At 40.0% G+C, this 19,385-nt stretch overlaps 1 protein-coding gene across 2 annotated transcripts in view; it reads left to right on the forward strand.

Annotated features, from left to right (window-relative positions):
- Nucleotides 1-17,076, forward strand: part of GABRA3 (gamma-aminobutyric acid type A receptor subunit alpha3) — a 237,272-nt gene extending 220,196 nt beyond the window's left edge. For both annotated transcript variants that reach the window (XM_070462787.1, XM_070462786.1), the window contains exons 9-10: nt 1,426-1,637; nt 14,788-17,076. In XM_070462787.1, coding sequence (XP_070318888.1) covers nt 1,426-1,637; nt 14,788-15,123 — 548 coding nt within the window. In that variant the 3' untranslated portion in view covers nt 15,124-17,076. The remainder of the gene's footprint in view (nt 1-1,425; nt 1,638-14,787) is intronic.
- The last annotated feature ends 2,309 nt before the right edge of the window (nt 17,077-19,385 follow it).

A 19,385-nucleotide genomic window follows, 5' to 3' on the forward strand; every position in this document is an offset into this window, starting at 1 on the left:
TCATCCCCTTCTCCTCCTGCCCTCAATCTTTCCCAGCATCAGGGTCTTTTCAAATGAGTCAGCTCTTCGCATCAGGTGGCCAAAGTATTGGAGTTTCAGCTTCAGCATCAGTCCTTCCAATGAACACTCAGGACTGATCTTTAGGATTGACTGGTTGAATCTCCTTGCAGTCCAAGGGACTCTCAAGAGTCTTCTCCAATACCACAATTCAAAAGCATCAATTCTTCAGTGCTCAGCTTTCTTTATAGTCCAACTCTCACATCCATACATGACTACTGGAAAAACCACAGCCTTGACTAGATGGACCTTTGTTGACAAAGTAATGTCTCTGCTTTTTAATATGTTGTCTAGGTTGGTCATAACTTTCCTTCCAAGGAGTAAGCATCTTTTAATTTCATGGCTGCAATCACCATCTGCAGTGATTTTGGAGCCCCCAAAAATAAAGTCAGCCACTATTTCCACTGTTTCCCCATCTATTTGCCATGAGTCTTGACTCTAAAGCTCATATTGTTAACCACAGCACTATATAGTTCATATACATATCTAAACTATGAACAATTAGAAAAAAATTAATATAATTTAAAAGTGAGTAAAAGAAAGTCTTAAACTTAGGTTAATAAATACCACCAAGAAAAAGAATCAATTGATTTAAAACCAAGCTCTGGTTTGGCAAAAACTCATAAGAAATAGATGTGAGAATAGTTTTGGTTGTTCATGAATTCAATAGGTCCTAGACTGTGATGTAGGTAAAGGACAATTTTTCTACAATAGTTTGTTGTGTTATTAGGGGAATAATGTCCACAATAAATGATATGAAACTCCAGCTAGTTTCAGACCATGTCCTGAGTCTTAGCCTAAGTTCTGGTCTATTGAGAAGGCACCTACCAGAATGGAGAAGGAGGAGAAACAAAAGAAGGAGCTGGCCACGTTCTAGAGATGAACAGACTTACAAGGAACCATGGCCACTCTCTCCAACTTTCTGAAGTCCTGTCCCAGAAAGCAAAAAGCAGGGTTTCTTTCTTATGTCTCCAGACAGAACTTCTGAGATCAGTCAGTGGATTAGGAGTTAGAAGAAGGCAGGTTTCAGCATAAGGTAGACTTTTCTAATTAGAAAACTCTATTACACTGAAATAGGTTACCTACAACCTAGTCTTCAATGGAAATGTTTAAGCTGAGGTTAAAGGGCAACTCTTAAGTACTATACTGGAGATTTCTATTCCTGTGATAATTGGGATGGGGTGGTCACTATGTAGAACCATTCCATTTTGACATTATCTGTTTTTTTTTTTGTTTTTTTTTTTTTTTACTTTAAAGAGACCATTTTGGGTGGGGTTTAGCTCCTCCTTTCAAGGAGGAAGATGGTGATATCATCAGTACACTCAATGTCTTTTAGTGGCAACTAGTTCTTATTTTCTTTCTCCCAAGGTGTCACCACTGTTCTCACCATGACCACCTTGAGTATCAGTGCCAGAAACTCCTTACCTAAAGTGGCATATGCGACGGCCATGGATTGGTTCATAGCCGTGTGTTATGCCTTTGTATTTTCTGCGCTGATTGAGTTTGCGACCGTGAACTACTTCACAAAGCGGAGTTGGGCTTGGGAAGGCAAGAAGGTGCCAGAGGCCCTGGAGATGAAGGTAAGATACAGGAAAGGTGGGGGCTGGGAAGCATTCCCTGAGAGAACTGTATTGGAACCAGGAGTGGGCAGCCTGCAGCCTGTGGGAACTGGCCAGGGCTGTGTGCTATTCACTGGGGTCATCAATCCAATTCTCAACTGGAGTGCTTCTTGGCAGTGTGGAGTGTTTGCTGGGGGCAAAGAAAAGAGGGTCGGTATCATGGAGGGCTGATGTCTTGTGGTGAGGGATCAAACTTAAGTGTGATACTGCTGAACCCAAGGGGAATATGTTGTACTTACAAAGTCACCCAGAAGAGTGGTCTTTATCTTCCACCCAGAGAACAGTCTCTAGGGCCACTTCTGCCCCTCATTTTGGCAATATGTTCCCATTACCATCAAACAAAAGTGATCATCATTCCTTCTATGTCTTTGCTTATTTTTACTCTCTACCTGGAATGTTCTTTTCTTATTTTCCTGCTTGATAAATACCTGCTCAGTCTTTAAGAACCACATGAAATGCTATTTTCTCCATAGAACCTTTCCAGAATCATGAGATAGCTTCAGCTTTTCTGGGGGTGGGTGAGGTTGCTCATGATATGAAAAGCATTTATTTGCATTAGAGTTATTTATCTGCTTCCTCACTAGACTGAACTTCTTGAGGGCAGGGGCTTGTCTGCATGTGTCTAACTAGCTAGCATCCATGTACAGCATCTGACTCATAGTAAAAGCTGAATAAATGTTAATTAGATTAATGGATGAGGAAAAAAAGAAAAAAATCCCAATAAACCTCTTGGAATTGGTAGGAATAAAAAAACATAAATACAGTAAAATCAAGTTTGGTATCCTTGACTGCTTTAAAAGAGTTGAGATATCTAGCTGTAGATGAAGACTAACCCACGATGCTAAAAGGAATGGGCAGATGTGGCCCCAGAATCATGGAGAAGAGAAAACATAATCAAGATTTTTCAAACTGGAGGAATAGATTCCATAGAATATAGACTGGTGAGTTGGAAAATTTTTAGAATATATCTTAACTATTTATTTAGTTAAAATTTATTAACTCTTTGCTATAAATCATGAAGAAATAAGTATATTTCTTCTTCCTCCATCTACTCTACCATAGGAATTTCTTGGTTTGTTTTATTATTATTCTTAGTCTAGTTGTTAATGTTTGTATCCTTAAAATATATTTACCCATCTAATGCTTGATTCATCAGTTATAAACCAGGTCTGTTGATCCCTCACCCACTGCAAGTAAGGAAATTATTATACTTACCCTGCTTCTCACCTTTGCTTTCTACCAGTCCCTGTCATCTCTCAACTTTTGTTATACAACTATTTGCACATTGTCAAGTTTTATAGTATTTACATGCTTTTATGCAGCCATAATTTCTGTATTTTATTACTCACAGTTCTACATTTAAAAAGACTCTCTTCTCAAAATGGTCCTCATGCATTTTTATGTTCATCGCTTAGTTACCTCAAGGCTATCCTCGGGAAGTTTCTTTAGGAATGGTTCGTGGGAACCATATTTCCTACTATCTTACATGTATAAAATTATCTGTCAGTTGTGTTTATACTTGAATTATATTTGGGCTGTTGTACAATTTGTGGGTCGCATTCTCTTTCTCTAATGTCTACATAGACATTGGTTGCTGTTTTCGGTTCTAGAACTGAATATTGTTATGAGGAAATTTAAAACAACTCTGAGAATCTTTCACATAATGAGGAGATGATTTTACAGCCTAGAAACCCATATGCATGTGTCTTTTATTTACAAATACCACTTACAAGGATAGATCTTGATCTATCTGTATGAATTTTTCCTAGGACAGCATGTCCTTAAGTCTGTAGATTCACAACTGTCTTTGTTTCAGGAAAGCTTTCCTAAAACACACCATTGCTCTGTTATCTTCCTAAAAGCACAAATTATACATATAATAGAACTTTGTAATCCTTATTTACCATTATTCTCCAGTAATTTCCAACTGTTATTTTCCATTTTATTTTTCTCAAGTCTGTCTTCTGTGTCTCCGAACATTTTCACCATGTCTGTTCTCCTTCATTTCTATAGTAGTAGTATTTTTCCTTATATTAACTTTTTTTTCTGCTGACTTAGCTTTTCATGTATTCTGTTTATTTTGTGTGTTGTTATGCAGTTCTTTATTGGTTCTTTGCCCTCATTATAACATATTTTGCATCAGTAACATATTCTTTTTCAACTGTTACTTGAAGTTGTATTAGAGGAGTTCTTTACTAACACTGCTATGTGTGAAAGTATCATTTTGGGGAGGGACTGAGACAATGAATAGGATAGTTGTGAGTGGTTGAGAATAAGTAGTTGAAAGTGAATAGTTTGACCATCATCTGTTATCTGTATAAATTCTTAGAAATAACCCACAAGAAAGTCCTCTATGTATGGTGTAATGTGTGCATGCTTATGTGCATATGTGTAATATTGTACCCTTTAATGTTTCCAGTCTCTACCTCCTCACTACTATGTGGTAATCAAACAGTATTCCAGGATGTTTTCACTATCAGCCTAAGAACCATTTGTTTCAGAACAGAGGTCGTTTGTTTTTCACTCAGGTCCTGCCATCCATGTTTTAGGACTCTTCTTGGCCTGAAATCTAGAACATTAGGCATCTTCAATGTCTTCTTCACCCTGATCCAATTTTTACTGTGTTTGGGAGCCCTTACATTTTGGGGTAAGGGTTAAAAATGCTTCCAATTTTCATCAAAGATGGAGTTTTGGTTTCATATATCATTTTCCTTATTTTGGTTGGTTCCAGAGAAGAAAAGGAAGCAAAGATGTCCTTATTCTGACATATTAAACTGTAAGACCCTTATTAAACAGATGTTTTAAGAGCAGTTTGCACTAACTACTGACATATAGCCTGAGTTAACTAAGAAGAAATTGTGCCAAAATAACCTTAAGAAAATTCGTGGAAAGTTTATTAGACTGGTAGAACAGGAAATATATAGACTTTATCAAGACATCTAACTTTTTAAAATTATGTCTTCATGAAGAAATAGCAGTTGAAAAAATATTACAATTATGCTGATGTAGTTGGTTGACCAATTAAAGTCAAATATAATCTGATTGATGGATAGACATCAACCTGAATGGATATTGCTGTAATAGCCACAAGTCTTTATCTTTGACCCTCCGCAGATTCTTTACCATCTGAGCTACCAGGGAAGCCCTCTTAAATACTGTCATCTGTGACTTAAATAAAGATACTTAATATGGGAGATTCAAATTTGTAAGCTGGCATTAATGAAAAAGAGTATCTTCTGAAGTAGAGTCCAAGAGAATTTCTGAAATTTGAAAGGATAGGCTGAAACCAAAAGGTTAACATTTCTAAATACAACACATTTTTACACATATGTTTCAAAAAAAGTTCAGGGATAAAAAGCTTAACAAAGATTGCATGTTATAAATAAGATGCTATGATATAGGGAAAGAACACATTTAATGTAAGCCATCCATGTGGTGTAACTCTTGAAAAGCCAAATTTGATTTGAGTCTGAGTTAGAAGTTACCTAGAACAAATGAGATAGTAAACCCCTTTTTATTCTGTACAGGTTGTGCCATGTTTAAAACATGCTGTTCCAGTTTAGTTACTATAATAGAGAAAGGACAGATGCATTAAGGCAATGATGATTGCTAATTTCAGATATCTGAAAGGCAGTCATAAATATCTTTTGAAATATGTGGTAGACTTGTTTTTGTGATTGGGGAGAGATGCAGTGATGGCTTGAAGGTAGAAGGAGCACTTGAACAGTGTAGCTGTGGATGTCAAAAATGATAACCGCTTCTCCAATTCCAAGGAATGCTGAAAATGAAAACAAAAAAAAGGACAAAAAGAATCATCTAAAAGTCTTCTGCAAAGATGGTGATCTTAGTATTCCTCCTTAGTTCTGTCAATTGATTTAACTTATTGAAAGGATGTTGATGAGATTTGAAAAAAAACTATGAAATGTTTAAAAATGGATTTCTAATATGAGGGTACTATGTTTTGTGCATGCTGCTACAATATGAAGGAACTAACAGAACCACTGACCCACAGAAAAAAATGAAGTGCATTAAAAGTAAAAACAGTGAAATTTAACTATAACTTATTTTGCTTCCTTTAGAGAGACATTAAACCTTAGTTGCCTCATAAAACTAGAATAGGTGAGCACAAAACTGTTTAAAACTAATATAAATGATTCAAAAGTCTATTTCTGATCTGTACTATGGTCAAGGCTTAAACAGAAGGTGAGGGGAAATATAAAGGAAAGGAAAAGAAGGGATAGGTAGGAACAAATACCTCATTTTCAAATGAAGACAAATGACTACCTTATAATAGCACTCTGCAAAATAGATGAACTTGGGCTTCTGAGGAACAGCTGCACATTTTATCACTACTTCCTTTAAAAATCCCACTAAAATGAGGGTGAAGAAATAAAACAGGTATAAACCCACAAGTACCAGGAGAACTGGAGACGGGCTTTCAGTCAGACAAGAGATTGTAATGCACTTTTTAAGACAAATGAATGTGGAAAGACAGAATAAGAACTGATTTATCAAGTTGGAGAGAGATATAACCCTGGAGAAACTCAGCATTCAAGATGCTTCGTACAACAGACAATAAATCATGGGGGTGCAATTAAGGATACTGGATAAATGTCTGTGTACAGAGTAGGCAAGACCCCAGAGCCTGCCAGCATATAAGATGTCAACAGCCAGATGTATAGTTTCCTAAAGACCAGCAGAAGTTTCTCTTCTAAAGAAGCTGAATGTCTCCATAGAAAAGACCTTAATACAGTGACATTATGGAGTATCCCATAAAATGACCTCCCTCCAGACAATCTTCAGTCATAGTTTACCAGTCAACAAGCCCAGCTCAGGCACTCTAAACATACAGACATCTTATATGTTGCCAAATAATACTATGATACGAAGGATTATCAAAGTGAAATTTGTAATAGAGAAAAGTAAAGATTGAAAAAAAAAAACTCATCTTGGCAGGAACAGAAATAATTTAGGGAATTAAAGAGAACCTAAGAAAAACAAAGTAAATCTTATCTTATATTTGTAAATATATCATATACATAAAATAAGGAGGATGCTAATATAAAAGGAAATCAGAGAATTAAGGAAGAGCTTTTGAAATGAAAAATAACCTCCAAGTGGTAATGAAGCTGATCTGATAAGGAAGGGCAACAACCTCCATGAACACAGAAGACAAGCCACAAAAGGAGTTCCATCCCCAAAACAAAGGCTGTGCCAAAAACCAAGAGGCTGCTTTGGGGACAAAGACCGCAATGAAGGCAGTATTCTGCAGAAAACTCAGAGGCCAGGCCTTCCTGGGGAAATGTCTCCAGGGTTTCACAGTGTAATGAGAAATAGAAGTTTCCACAGATGCTGCATTTCTCTCTGTCCCAGCTGTGGGGTTGGCGGCCTGAGCTGGGGGGGGGGGGGGGCGGGAAAGCAGTTTTCGCTCAGTTTCAGTTCCCTGCCCAAGGTACTGACCCAATTCCCTGCCACAAGAGGGTCAGTCTGAATATACAAACCCTATTTGGTTGTGTGATCCTCTCAATAATTTGTGAAGAAAAGTGAAAGTGTTAGTCACTCAGTGGTGTCTGACTCTGTGACTCATGGACTGTAGCCCATCAGGCTCCTCTGTCCATGGGATTTCCCAGGCAAGAATACTGGAGTGGATTGCCATTTCCTTCTCCAGGGGACCTTCCCAACCCAGGGATCGAACCTGGGTCTCCTGCATTGCAGGCAGATTCTTTACCATCTGAAACACCAGGGAAACCCCAATAATCAGCTCTAGCTTATTTCATAACTTTCATGGTTTTGCTTGATCTATTAGCACTCTTTCTCAAGTCATTGCAGCATTTCTGCCAGGCAGGATTTATGCATTTGTTAATGAAAATCAAGATGTGGCTAAAGATCAGAGGCTCAGTAGCAACCTATGTTGTAGCAGTGATGTCAGTTCATTGATCGTCTTTAGAGAGTTAATGTTGAAAATAAAATTCTTAATGATCAGAAAAACATGATCTGCTGAAGACACATGCACTTTTGTAGAGTTTAACATCTTGTGTTTTTCTGAAAAAATATACATATATACGTGTGTTGCTTTATTTGAAACAAAATATGATGCATTTGAAAAAATAACTGCCAGAATAAAAGTTTCAATAGAGATGGGAAAATAAACTGAAAAAAATCTCTCTACAAGTAAGGTAAAAAGGAAATAATTGACAAATGAAAAGAAAAGGTTAAGGGACTTAGGGATGAATCCAGGAAATTCATCCAACTCAGAACCTGCAGAATGAGTGAACGGGGAAATGGGAACAAAGGAAATTATCAAAGAACTAATATAAGACATGTTTACAGAAGGAAAGATATAAGCCTCCAGATTGAAAGTGTCCTCATAGGTCCACATAAAGTCACATCATCTTGAAATTTTAGAAAACCAGGGATAAATGGTAGACTAAAGAGATTCTAGAAAGACAATAAGTGTTATTTACAAAGAAATGATTAGCAGAATGGCATCAGACTTCTCAGCTACATTGGATGCTGGAAGACAGTGGAGCTGTAAATCTAAATCTGAAGGACCAATGATTTTCAACCTTGAATCCTATGCCTAGCCAAAGTATCACTTACATGGAAAGGTAGTTATTTTCAGACCTGCTAGAACTGAGAAATGTCACTTGCCATGGATTCCACCTTAGGAAAATACAAGAGAATATGTTCTATTAAAACGAGAGTAGAATGAAAAAGAGGAAGACACTGGATCCAGAGAAGAGGGTATCCTACAGAGGAGATAAATGAAGGGAATTCCTAAGATGAAAGCTATGCAGCAAGCAAACCTGGAGAAGAACCCAGTGCAGTTTGTAGCAAGAGGCTAGAGGTATTTATCCAGTCCTTTATAATGATGTTACCATTGATTATTGATTGCACTAAAAAGATTGCTATAATTGTATGGAAGATGGAGGAAGGGTTGCATAAGTGAGGTTAATCATTATCATGAAAATATGAATGGTTATGTGTAAAACTGATAGCAGTATAAGCATATTACTTAGAGATATATAAATATTAGAAAATTTAGAAAATTAAAATAAAGATAGAAAGTTAAAAATAATTATGTTGTAGGACAAGGTTGGGGTACAGGCATTTTAAGTTTTTACATTTATTTCTTTTTAACTATGTGCATTATTACCTAGATTATATTTTTTGAAAATTAAAAGTAAAAGCAAATTAAAATAAAGAAATAAAACTCTATATTTAAAAAGAAAACAATTACTATTCTTAGAAGTTCTTTTAAAATATTCATAAATTCTTACCTAAATTTTGGAAGCACAGTAATTCTTATGCTTTTTTCTTATTTTCAGATAAGAAATTTGAATGCTCTAGAATAATGTTTTATTTTACATTAGAAAATACTCAACTTCCATCCATAATTTGGAAAAGTTTAGTTTTTTCTCATTAATGGCTTTTTAAAATTTGTGGCATTCCTGTAAAAACAGCCACAAATCAAGTCACCACTTGGTATGTTCTCTCTGGGGTGAATGATATTCACTCTGGGTTAATTTGTATTCATAAAGTGGTAGCCTTCCCACCCTTTTCTACAGCAGGTATAAATGCCCTGACAACAAACATACTCTATCACTGGTGAGTTGATTGAAACAGAAGCAAACAGGGAAATCAGCCAAGATGGCAGAGTAGAAAGACTCAGTGCTCACCTTCTCTCAAAAGCACACCAAAATCACAACTGTCTGCAGAGCAACCATCCATGGGAAAGATCAAAATTTACCAGAAAAGATCTTCTACAACTAAAGATATGAAGAAGGAACCAAACAAGACAGGTGGAGTTGTGATATAGGCAAGTCTCATACCCTGGGTGGGCAATCCATAAATGGGAGAAATACTACCATGGCAGAGGTTCTCCCCTAGGAGTGAGGGGTCTGAGCCCCAAAGTGGGCTCCGTAACCTGTGGGCCATATGCCAGGAAAATGAACCCCCAGAGCATTTGGCTTTGAAGACCAGTAATGCATACAATTGAGAGTCCCAGAGAGCTGGGGGGAAATAGAGACTTCACTCACATGCTCTGGGATCCAGGGCAAAAGCAGTAATAGGAGGCTGGGTCAGACCCACCTGCTGATCTTAGAGAATCTCCTGGAGAAGCTGGGGGCAACTGCAGCTCCCCCTGGGGACATAGACACTGGTGGCAGCCATTCTGGAGAACTCATTCTACCATGTGGACACTGGTGCTGGCAAACATCATTTTGGAATCCTCCCTCTAGCTTATTAACCTCAGGATCCAGCCCCGCCCTGGCCCAACAGTCTATAGGTGCCAGTTCTAGCATACCTCTTGCCAAGCAAATAACTGGGCATGGACACAGGTCTACCCACCAACAGATAAACACAATTAATAAACCATAGATAATATTTGAGTCTCATCCACTCTTTCCTTTCTTATCCACTGGCCCCAGGTTCATCCCCACATATGATCTGGATATCCCCCACCCTCTGAGTAAGCTGGTGCCTTGCACCTGAATTTTCTCCACATTCTGTTGGCTTACTGACCTCTTCCTAATCCAGCATGCTCCCTTCCTCTTTTGAATTCACTTGACTGAGCATTTGTGCCTTTCTGTGTTTTTCTCGTGTTCTCCCTTATATTTTAGTTCTCTCATTTTAATTAATCTTCATTAGACAGTCTAAAATTTATCATCTTAACTGTTTTTAATAAGTATGTTCACAGTATTGTACAACAAACTTTCAGAACTTTTTCATCCTGCAAAACTGAAACTCTATCCCCATGAAACCAGAAATTCCAATCCTCCCCTCCACTCCCCCCCGGCAACCTCCATTCTACTCTCTGTCTCTAGCAATCTGACTTCTCTAAGTACTTAATATAACTGGAACCATAACATCCTCAAGGTTCATCCATGTTATAGCATGCATCAGAATTTCCTTTCTTTTTAAGGCTGAATAATATCCCATTGTATGGATGGACCACATTTTCTTCATCCATTCTTCTCTCTATGCATACTTGGGTTGCTTTCATCTTTTGGCTAGTGAGAATTATGCTGCTATGAACATGGGTGTACTCATATCTTTTTAAGACCTTGCTTTCAGTTCAGTGGGGCAATATACTCCAAAGTAGAACTGCTGGGTCATATTTTAATTTTCTGAGGATCTGATGTACCATTTTTCATAGCGGCTGCACCATTTTACATTCCAACGGTACATAAGGGGTCAAATTTCTCCATATCCTTGTCTACACTTATTTCCTTTTTTATTGTTACTGTTATTGTTCTTATTTTTTATAGTAGGCACCCTAATGGATATGAGGTGGTATGTCATTTTGACTTGCAATTCCATTATGATCAGTGATATTAAACATCTTTTCATATCCTTATTGGCCATTTCTATATCTTCTTTTGAAAAATGTCTATTTTAAAACCCATTTTAAAAATTGGGTTGTTTGGGTGTAAAAATTGGGTCTTTGTCTGGTTTGTCTTTGAATCCAACATAGCATACACTCCATTATTTACCCACTTCTGAAAACTGGGGTTCAGGAAAGTTGGATGGATGTTAGGTTAACAGTCATAGGACTTTATCTGCATATACTCTGAGGTCCTGGAGGTCTCAAGTACATTCAGGTCTTCAACTAACCCTCTAATTAGCACTTCTGAAAACAATTATCGTGAACGTCATCTGAGAAAAAGTCTAAAGTTGGATATGCATTAGTCCATGAAAGTTTTCACTACCTCATCCCCAGTCCACATGAGGTAGCTTTCTAGAAGGAAAAGTGTCCTGCTCTGAGTCATAATGCTTGGAGGAGTTTGGAAGAGTGAGTTTCAGTTTGGTGGTATGGGAATTACTCCAGGATGAACTATAGAGATATTCTATAAATCTCTGTCTGTATAGGAGAAGTCATACTAGATAGGAGAGGTCATACTTCTCAAGAGTTGGAGAAGACTCTTGAGAGTCCCTTGGACTGCAAGGAGATCCAACCAGTCAATCCTAAAGGAAATCAGTCCTGAATATTCATTGGAAGGACTGATGCTGAAGCTGAAGCTCCAATACTTTGGCCACCTGATTCAAAGAACTGACTCATTGGAAAAGACCCTGATGCTGGGAAAGATTGAAGGCAGGAGGAGAAGGGGATGACAGAGGAACAGGTCATTGGATGGCATCACTGACTCGATGGACATGAGTTTGAGCAAAGCTCCAGGATTTGGTGATGGACAGGGAAGCCTGGCATGCTGCAGTCCATGGGGTTGCAAAGAGTAGGACACGACTGAGCGACTGAACTGAACTGATAGGAGAGGTCAAGACTCAGCAGGAATAAATTAGAAGTCACATGAAGAATCTTCAGTTGGGGGGTCAGGTTTCATTCTGTAAACATCTATAATGCAGCTAAGAGCCCAGTATTGGCTCGGGAGGTAGGCACAGAATCATAGCTTGGTCAGAGTTAAGTGACTCTAGTTTGTGTCTATCAAATTCCAGGGTGTAGAGAAGTATTAGAAAACTAGATGCAGAAATGTGAATTATTAACCATTAATCTCTGCTTCCTGTTTCTGTCTTCTCAGCACTACAACTTTTGCTTTGATTTCCCTTCTTTGACAATTTAGGTAAAAATTATAGTGGCTGATTAAAAAGTTCCATGATGGAAAGGGCGAGGGAAATTAAAAGGTAATTTTCTTTTATTACTTAAAAAATCTGTGATTAAATCAACTGCTGCTTCTCTACGTATAGAACACAAAGTGCCTACAGAGCTAAAGAAAGTGTTTGCTGTTCAGAATGATTATTTCAAAGACTTGGTCATAACCAGCTTATAAGATGACTAAATGAAATAATATATGTGAGTGTGAAAGCTTCTAGCAAAGTCAGGGTAGTGGGTTTTTTTCTTTCTTTTCTTTTCTTTTTTTTATTTTTTGTCTAACCATGAAAAAATAGAGATTAGTAAGCAAATGAATAAGTAAACAAGTTGAATAGGCAAACAAGTGAAGTGTTTCTTTATTTAATAGCAGAGGCATTTAGCAGCAGGCCTCTATTCACACAATGAATTTGCTAATTATAAGTGAGTCCCATGTAGTATTTAAAGCATTTACAAGGTTGTTAGACTCCCTTAGAGTTCTGTCCCCCTTCCACTTGTAGCAAGGTAACTACAATCCTCAAAGAGAAAGAACGGTTTTGCTTTTTAAGTGTCCTATTAGTCAGACTGTTCATTTACTTAAACCAGCACCCACTTCTTGGTCCCTCTTACCCTCCCTGATGAAAACCCTGAAGCCAGCACAGACAGGCCTTTATCATGCACACACTCATCTACCTACAGCAGACTCCTTGTCATTCCTCAAATTAGCAGTGCCCTTGACCTGTGCATTGCCTTGGCTACATCTTCATCTGGTGAGCTCCTGCTCATCTTTCATGACCCAGCTCACCATCCTCATTGCCTTCTCTGAGCCACCTTTTCCAGCACCTGAAGGTACTTTGCCCCTCCGTCTACTGAATTCCCATCACCCTTTGGTCATATCTCTTAGAACTCCAATCACATTATATGGCAATGGTGTGTTCACAGGGCTCTCCCCCTGCCCGCCCCCACCACTGGACTGCAAACTCCTACAAAACAAGGAGTGTAATGGACAACTTTTAACCTTCCCACCTATCCTGAAACATCTAGAGTAGTTCTTGGCCCAGTAGATATTCAGTAGCTGTTGGGCCAAAGTTATTATTAGGACCAGGAAGATCAATAGCAGTGTGGTCTAAAGAAAAATAGGTCAGAAAATGGGGGGGGGGGGACTCAGAAGTAAAGAAGAAAGGAAACAGATTAGGAGAAAGGGGGGTCAGTAGGAGAGGGTGGGAGTAGAGAAATCCAGGAAGGAAACACATGCAAAGAAGTAAAACAGATGCTGGGAAGCAAAGTCACGTTGAGAAAGAAAAATTCGAGGTATGTGAAATCAGGGCAACACGTTGGTCGTCACTTTCCATCAAATACTCTTGGGCATTTTCAAAGCTCATCTGTCCCCACTTTTCCCTAGAAACAAAGAGGGATGAGAGGAAGAAAAGGCCAGAGTGGGAAATGAGGCAGCAAACACTATGAGCTCAGCACTCAGACTGTGCCCTCAGCCACTGCCTTTGACCTCTCCTGTTACTCAGCCTCTCTCTTCTGACCCAGGCCTGAGCTCTGTCACTTTTCTCTTTTCTACGTGGAAGGCCCATGTATATACAAGTCATATATGTGAGAGCAAATGGGCACATGTGTGTATGCTTATTTATCATTGAGGTTTTTTTTATAATCTGGAAAAACAGAGATCAGAGTCATAGCAAGCCCCGAGGATCCCTGCCTGTGCTGTCAGAGGGAAGCATTTGCAAAGTTCCCTAGAGAGGCTGTCGCAAAGAGTCAGACACAACTGAGCAACTGAAATGAACTGAACTGGAGAGGCTGTAGCTCCTGCCTGCATGAAGGGTTATAATGATGCATGTAAACATGCTGTAGAATGTATGTCTTTAAGACAAAATGACTTTCAGACTCACCAAGCTCTCTTCCTCACAGGAGATGTGCCACTTGATGGTTGAAGCCTTTTGGAGTTATGTCTCGGGTAACCAAACAGTGTCTCATACCTATAGAACAGTACAGTGCAGCCCTGGTTAAAAGTTGGGAGCCCAGATGGCCAGTGTGGGCTCGGCCACTCAGTCTGAAGCTGAGTTTTCTCATCTGTCAAATGGGAGTACTCTCACACACTTACATTGTGTGGTTACTGTGAGGATCAAGTCACCTTTTGCATAGGATCCTACACATGACCAAGATTTCAGAGTTTTCCAGTTGTTTCTACCACCATTCTTTCATCTGATCCTCTCAACAACCCTGCCAAATATTTTGATCCTCATTTTACAGATGAAGAAACTAAAGCTCTAAGGGGAGAAGTCACTTGGCCAAAGGCACAATAGCTAGTAAACCAGGATGATACAGATTTTGTTTTCGAAGTCATCTTCAATTTATTCCTTTGTACAAAGCTGGCTACTCAGTGCTATTGGCTTCATGGCCCCTCTTTCCTAACTTCCCTCATGTCTCCTCCTCCCCACAGCCTTTGAAGGTGTTCTATATAGTGAATTAATTAGCTTTCCTTTTGTCCCCCCATTCTCCCCTACTTTTTCTGGCCCTTAGAAGAAAACACCAGCAGTCCCGACCAAGAAAACCAGCACCACCTTCAACATCGTGGGAACCACCTATCCCATCAACCTGGCCAAGGACACTGAGTTCTCTGCCATCTCCAAGGGCGCTGCTCCAAGCACCTCCTCCACCCCGACAATCATTGCTTCGCCCAAGACCACCTATGTGCAGGATATCCCGACTGAGACCAAGACCTACAACAGTGTCAGCAAGGTTGACAAGATTTCCCGCATCATCTTTCCTGTGCTCTTTGCCATTTTCAATCTGGTCTATTGGGCTACATATGTCAACCGGGAGTCAGCTATCAAGGGCATGATCCGCAAACAGTAGGTAGTGGTGGCGCTGCAACCAGAGCACTATATACCCTAGGAAGCATCCAGGCACCCAGACCCCAGGGCTCCCCTTCATGTGTTTCAGGACTCTTCTTTTGTAACCCTCTTACCATGCCATGACTCTCAGTTAATATTTAGGAATCTCAATGAAGAAACAATAACAGAAACAATTACTTGTCCCTCTAACATTGCTGAGTATGTCCTGATTGGAGTCAAACACTGCCATTTGTCCAGTTGCTTATCTTAATCTGCCAGTCTCCCTCAGCTGAGGGCACGGCATGTATTTTACTGCACTCTGCCCACTACAGAAACAACAGGAGACTCTAAAGCCTGCAGTGAGAGCCTTGGCTATTGGAAAGGTCCAGAATAAGGTGGATTGTTGACTTGTCCAGATCAGATGATTCTGACTCACTAGGGAGCTATCCTGGGTCCCCAGTGGTCCTGCCTGCCACCTCTCCTGCCCACAACAGGGCCCACTAGGCATAAGTACTGATAACAAAGGCAGGAGCTAATGCTAACCTCTGAAGATGGCCCAAAACCCCTTTATTGGCTTGGAGGTTAGTGTGGACAATTGAGGCTTTACCTCTGTCTACCATGTATTGCCAAAATAGATAGAACCAGTTAGGTCAGCCTGGCACCAAGATGACAAATACCTGCCAGGTCTAGACCCTCAGGAAAATAGTACCTTCTTTGGTACATCTCATCCAGAAAGCCCTTTTCTCTTAAGCCCTTTGAACCTGTTATAGCCAGCTGGACATGGCTTAGCTTGGACTCATTACTGCCTATAAACTCTTTAGGAAAAGGATCAAGTATTTATTTTAATTTATACTAAGAAGGGACACATGCAACAAAATGAGATCAAATGCCTAAATTTTCAAAAAGATTAGAAAGATATGAAAGTCACCTCCTGGCCAAGGCAACTCATCAAATACTGGATGGAGTGAGAGATTTGGGCTGGGTGGTAGTTGAGGCTTGAAGACTGGCTTGAAAAAGAGGGCTGCTGGCAGGTGAAAGTCAAGTTCTTCTTTCCATACCCTCCACACTCCAGACCCTAGCCCAAGAACTTTGGTCCTACTTGTCAGGGACCTCTGGTCCTCTCTTGATGTCAATATTAAGAGGGATGGATTAGAGTCTAGTTTACTTTAAACCTATTACCAGTTTGATAATATATTATTTAAAGGATTCGATCTCATTTGTTCTTAGCGTGAATAAAAGGGACAGTTATAATTGTAAATTTTTTATAAAGTAGACAAACTCAGTTTCAGATGTTTGAATGACTCACCAAGGCTCCTTAAAAGTGTCTGTAATAGAGAACTATCATGGACCCCTTTCCAAAGGCCAACATGAAGATAGAACTGAGAGTCCAGGTCCATCTAGACCTCAGAATCAGCACCATCTCAACAGGCATGCTGGGTCCTGAATGCAGTTTGGTTGGACACCAAAAAGATTTTTAGAAAGTCACAACGTGTTATCCAAGGAAACCACTTCCCGTCGCCATGGTTCAAGAGAATGAGATGAAGATGGCAGCCCCAACCACTAGTCCAAAGTATCCGGGAGCCCCTAAGTAACGCCACAAAGGGCACCAAAAGGAGATTCTCCCTGCCCACCCCCTGATCAGTGCTCCTAAGGGGTCTATCGTTAGCTGCTGGTTGCCTTTTCACCCATCCTTCCCCCATCTCCTGCTTCCTTGCCATTGCTGGGATAATGCATGCCAGTCCCATTATTCCTCAGACTGTGTCTGTAGGTAAATTCATGACTAGAAGAGTGTAGTGTCGTGGCTGTGTGGGGATGGGGGGGTGGGGTGGGTGGGGCTGTTAATGATTGTTTTGTTCATGATTGTCTTAAGGAATTTAGAATGGAAGCCTGACCTTTACCTCTCTGTAGAAATTGTGTTTCCAAATGCTTTGGTGCAATGTTTAGCGGCTGTTTATTAAACTCTTTCTGAATTGTACTCAGGCTAAATAACTTTTTTTGTACACTCTTTGATTAACACAAGCCAGAGTCTGTTTTGGGCTTTTACTCCTATTCTTGTGCCACCCTTAGTTAACACCATTGGAATATGCTGGAAAAAAGGTATCCCAAGAACAAGAGATCTGTTACAGCAATCCAAAATGGAACCCATGTGAAAAGATTGCTTTGATTGACTCAGGGGTCTCATTACCCAATATGACAGAGAAGGAAACACTTGTATTGCTTCCTCCACTAAATTCACCCACTCCCAGGAAATAAGAGAAAGGTCTTTTCTTTGTAATTCAAAAGGCTTCCCCCACCCCTTTTCCATTGATTATTATTTTCCTTAGGAAATAGTTCTCTCCAGGTAATAGTTACTAGGCAGAGGGAGAATAAGTGTCTAATTGGTTAGTCCATGTGTTGGGAAATAGATGATGACCTTTATCTGTTACAGAGTTAAGAAAAATCTGGGAAATAATCTTATGAGATGTGCTTGAGGAAATCACTGGGCTTCTAAGGGATGGGGAAAATCTCCTTGGGAGAGCATTTTGAATCATATAAAAGGTTTTCTTGGGTAAAACAAGACCAGAGACTTGAACAATTGGACCCTCAGTGCATATTCTAGCCATGTGGTCATCTGATTGATGCCGTCATACTACAGCAATTTCATAATCCTTGACCAATTCAATCATACCCCCCAAACAACCATGAGACACAGGCTCCCTAGCAAAGTTGCCCACTACCCATATTTAAGTGTTGTTTCCTTGAGAAACTTCTAAGACCAGTTTTCCTCTGAAAACTATTCCCCGAGTTTTATGGGAAAGCTGAAGCTGTTCCCATCAGTAATTCTGTTGCTGAGGTCGCCTAGAGTTTGAAACCTTACCCCAAACTGGGACCAATATTGTGAACTTAAGAATCTTATGGTAATAAGAGCTTCAGAGGCATACCCCTAGCAGTTCTAGAGTATAGCCACTTAATACATATTTTTGAATCATTATTGTTCAGTCTCTCAGTCATGTCTGACTCTTTGCAACCTCATGGACTGCAGCACACCAGGCTTCCCTGTCCTTCACTATCTCCCAGAGTTTGCTCAAATTCATGTCCATTGAGTCAGTAATGCCATCCAACCATCTCATCCTCTGTTACCCCCTTCTCCTCCTGCCCTCAATCTTCAGAGGAGCCTGGTGGGCTACAGTCCATGGGGGTCACAAGATTTGGACATGACTGAGCAACTAAAGCCTTATTTATGAATAAATAAATGCTAACCTAGATGAGGGGTATGTGGGGGGGGGGGGGGGTTCCTCAAGGTGATGTTGGAAAGGAGACTAGCTAAACCATGATCAGTGGAGACTGATGGAAACAAACAAATGCAATATGCAACCCTCTAAAACAGCATCCAAGTGTTAATAAATGCACACTGTCACTGAAAATAACATTTTTCCCCCCTAGTGAATAATCGTTTGCTCCTATGGACTTTTAAATCTGAGGTGTTCACGTAATGGCCTTTTAGTTCCTCATGCTAAAGTATGGCAGGCAGGAGAGCAAGGCATGACTGGGCACCAGGATGCATCTGTGTTATGATACCCTTCAGAGGGCTTCTCACACTGAGTTTGAGAAGGAGGCTCTCTGGAAGCCCGACTCCTTCCTAGAGGTCTAGCAGGAGATGGAATGAATGAGAAGGGAAGTGGAAGAGGAAGAAAGCATTGGGGAAAATTCTGTCAAAGGGGTCTAGAATTGGAGCAAGAATCTCTCTTCAGTCTCAATAGCATCTAATTACACAGGCTCCCTTTTCCCTGGAAACATCTTTCATGTGACGGTCCACTGCACTGAGGCTAAAGGCACCTGCCCTTGTTGACCATGCAAGCTACTGTCTGGAACCTCCTGCCTTTTCCATCACAGAGCGCCTGGGCCTTGTCTACCTTGCTTCTGCCTAGGCTCCAACAATTTGATGTTATAAGAAAAACATTGAGAAGAATGAACACCTGAATTTCAGTCAGGGCTCAATTCCATATCAGTTGCTACATGAAATCGTGCAAGTCCCTCCCCTGAGCTGAGAGTTTCCCTATTAGTAAACTGGGGTTCTGATGAGAGCCAAGTCAACGTAAGCATACACTTTCTAGTAGCTTCCCTGGTGGTTCACTCTGCCCTGAGTGTCACCACATCCTGGGCACACCCTTCCCCGACCCCCACCCAGCCCACCTGGGGAACAAAAACACCATCCTTTGATTGCCTATCATGCAACTCTAGATGGATTGGCAGCTTCAAAAGAATTCGATTAAATACCAAACAAAGAAGCTAAGAGGCCAAACT

This window comes from Odocoileus virginianus, unplaced genomic scaffold, assembly GCF_023699985.2.
Source record: "Odocoileus virginianus isolate 20LAN1187 ecotype Illinois unplaced genomic scaffold, Ovbor_1.2 Unplaced_Scaffold_13, whole genome shotgun sequence".
Classification (NCBI taxonomy): Eukaryota; Metazoa; Chordata; class Mammalia; order Artiodactyla; family Cervidae; genus Odocoileus; species Odocoileus virginianus.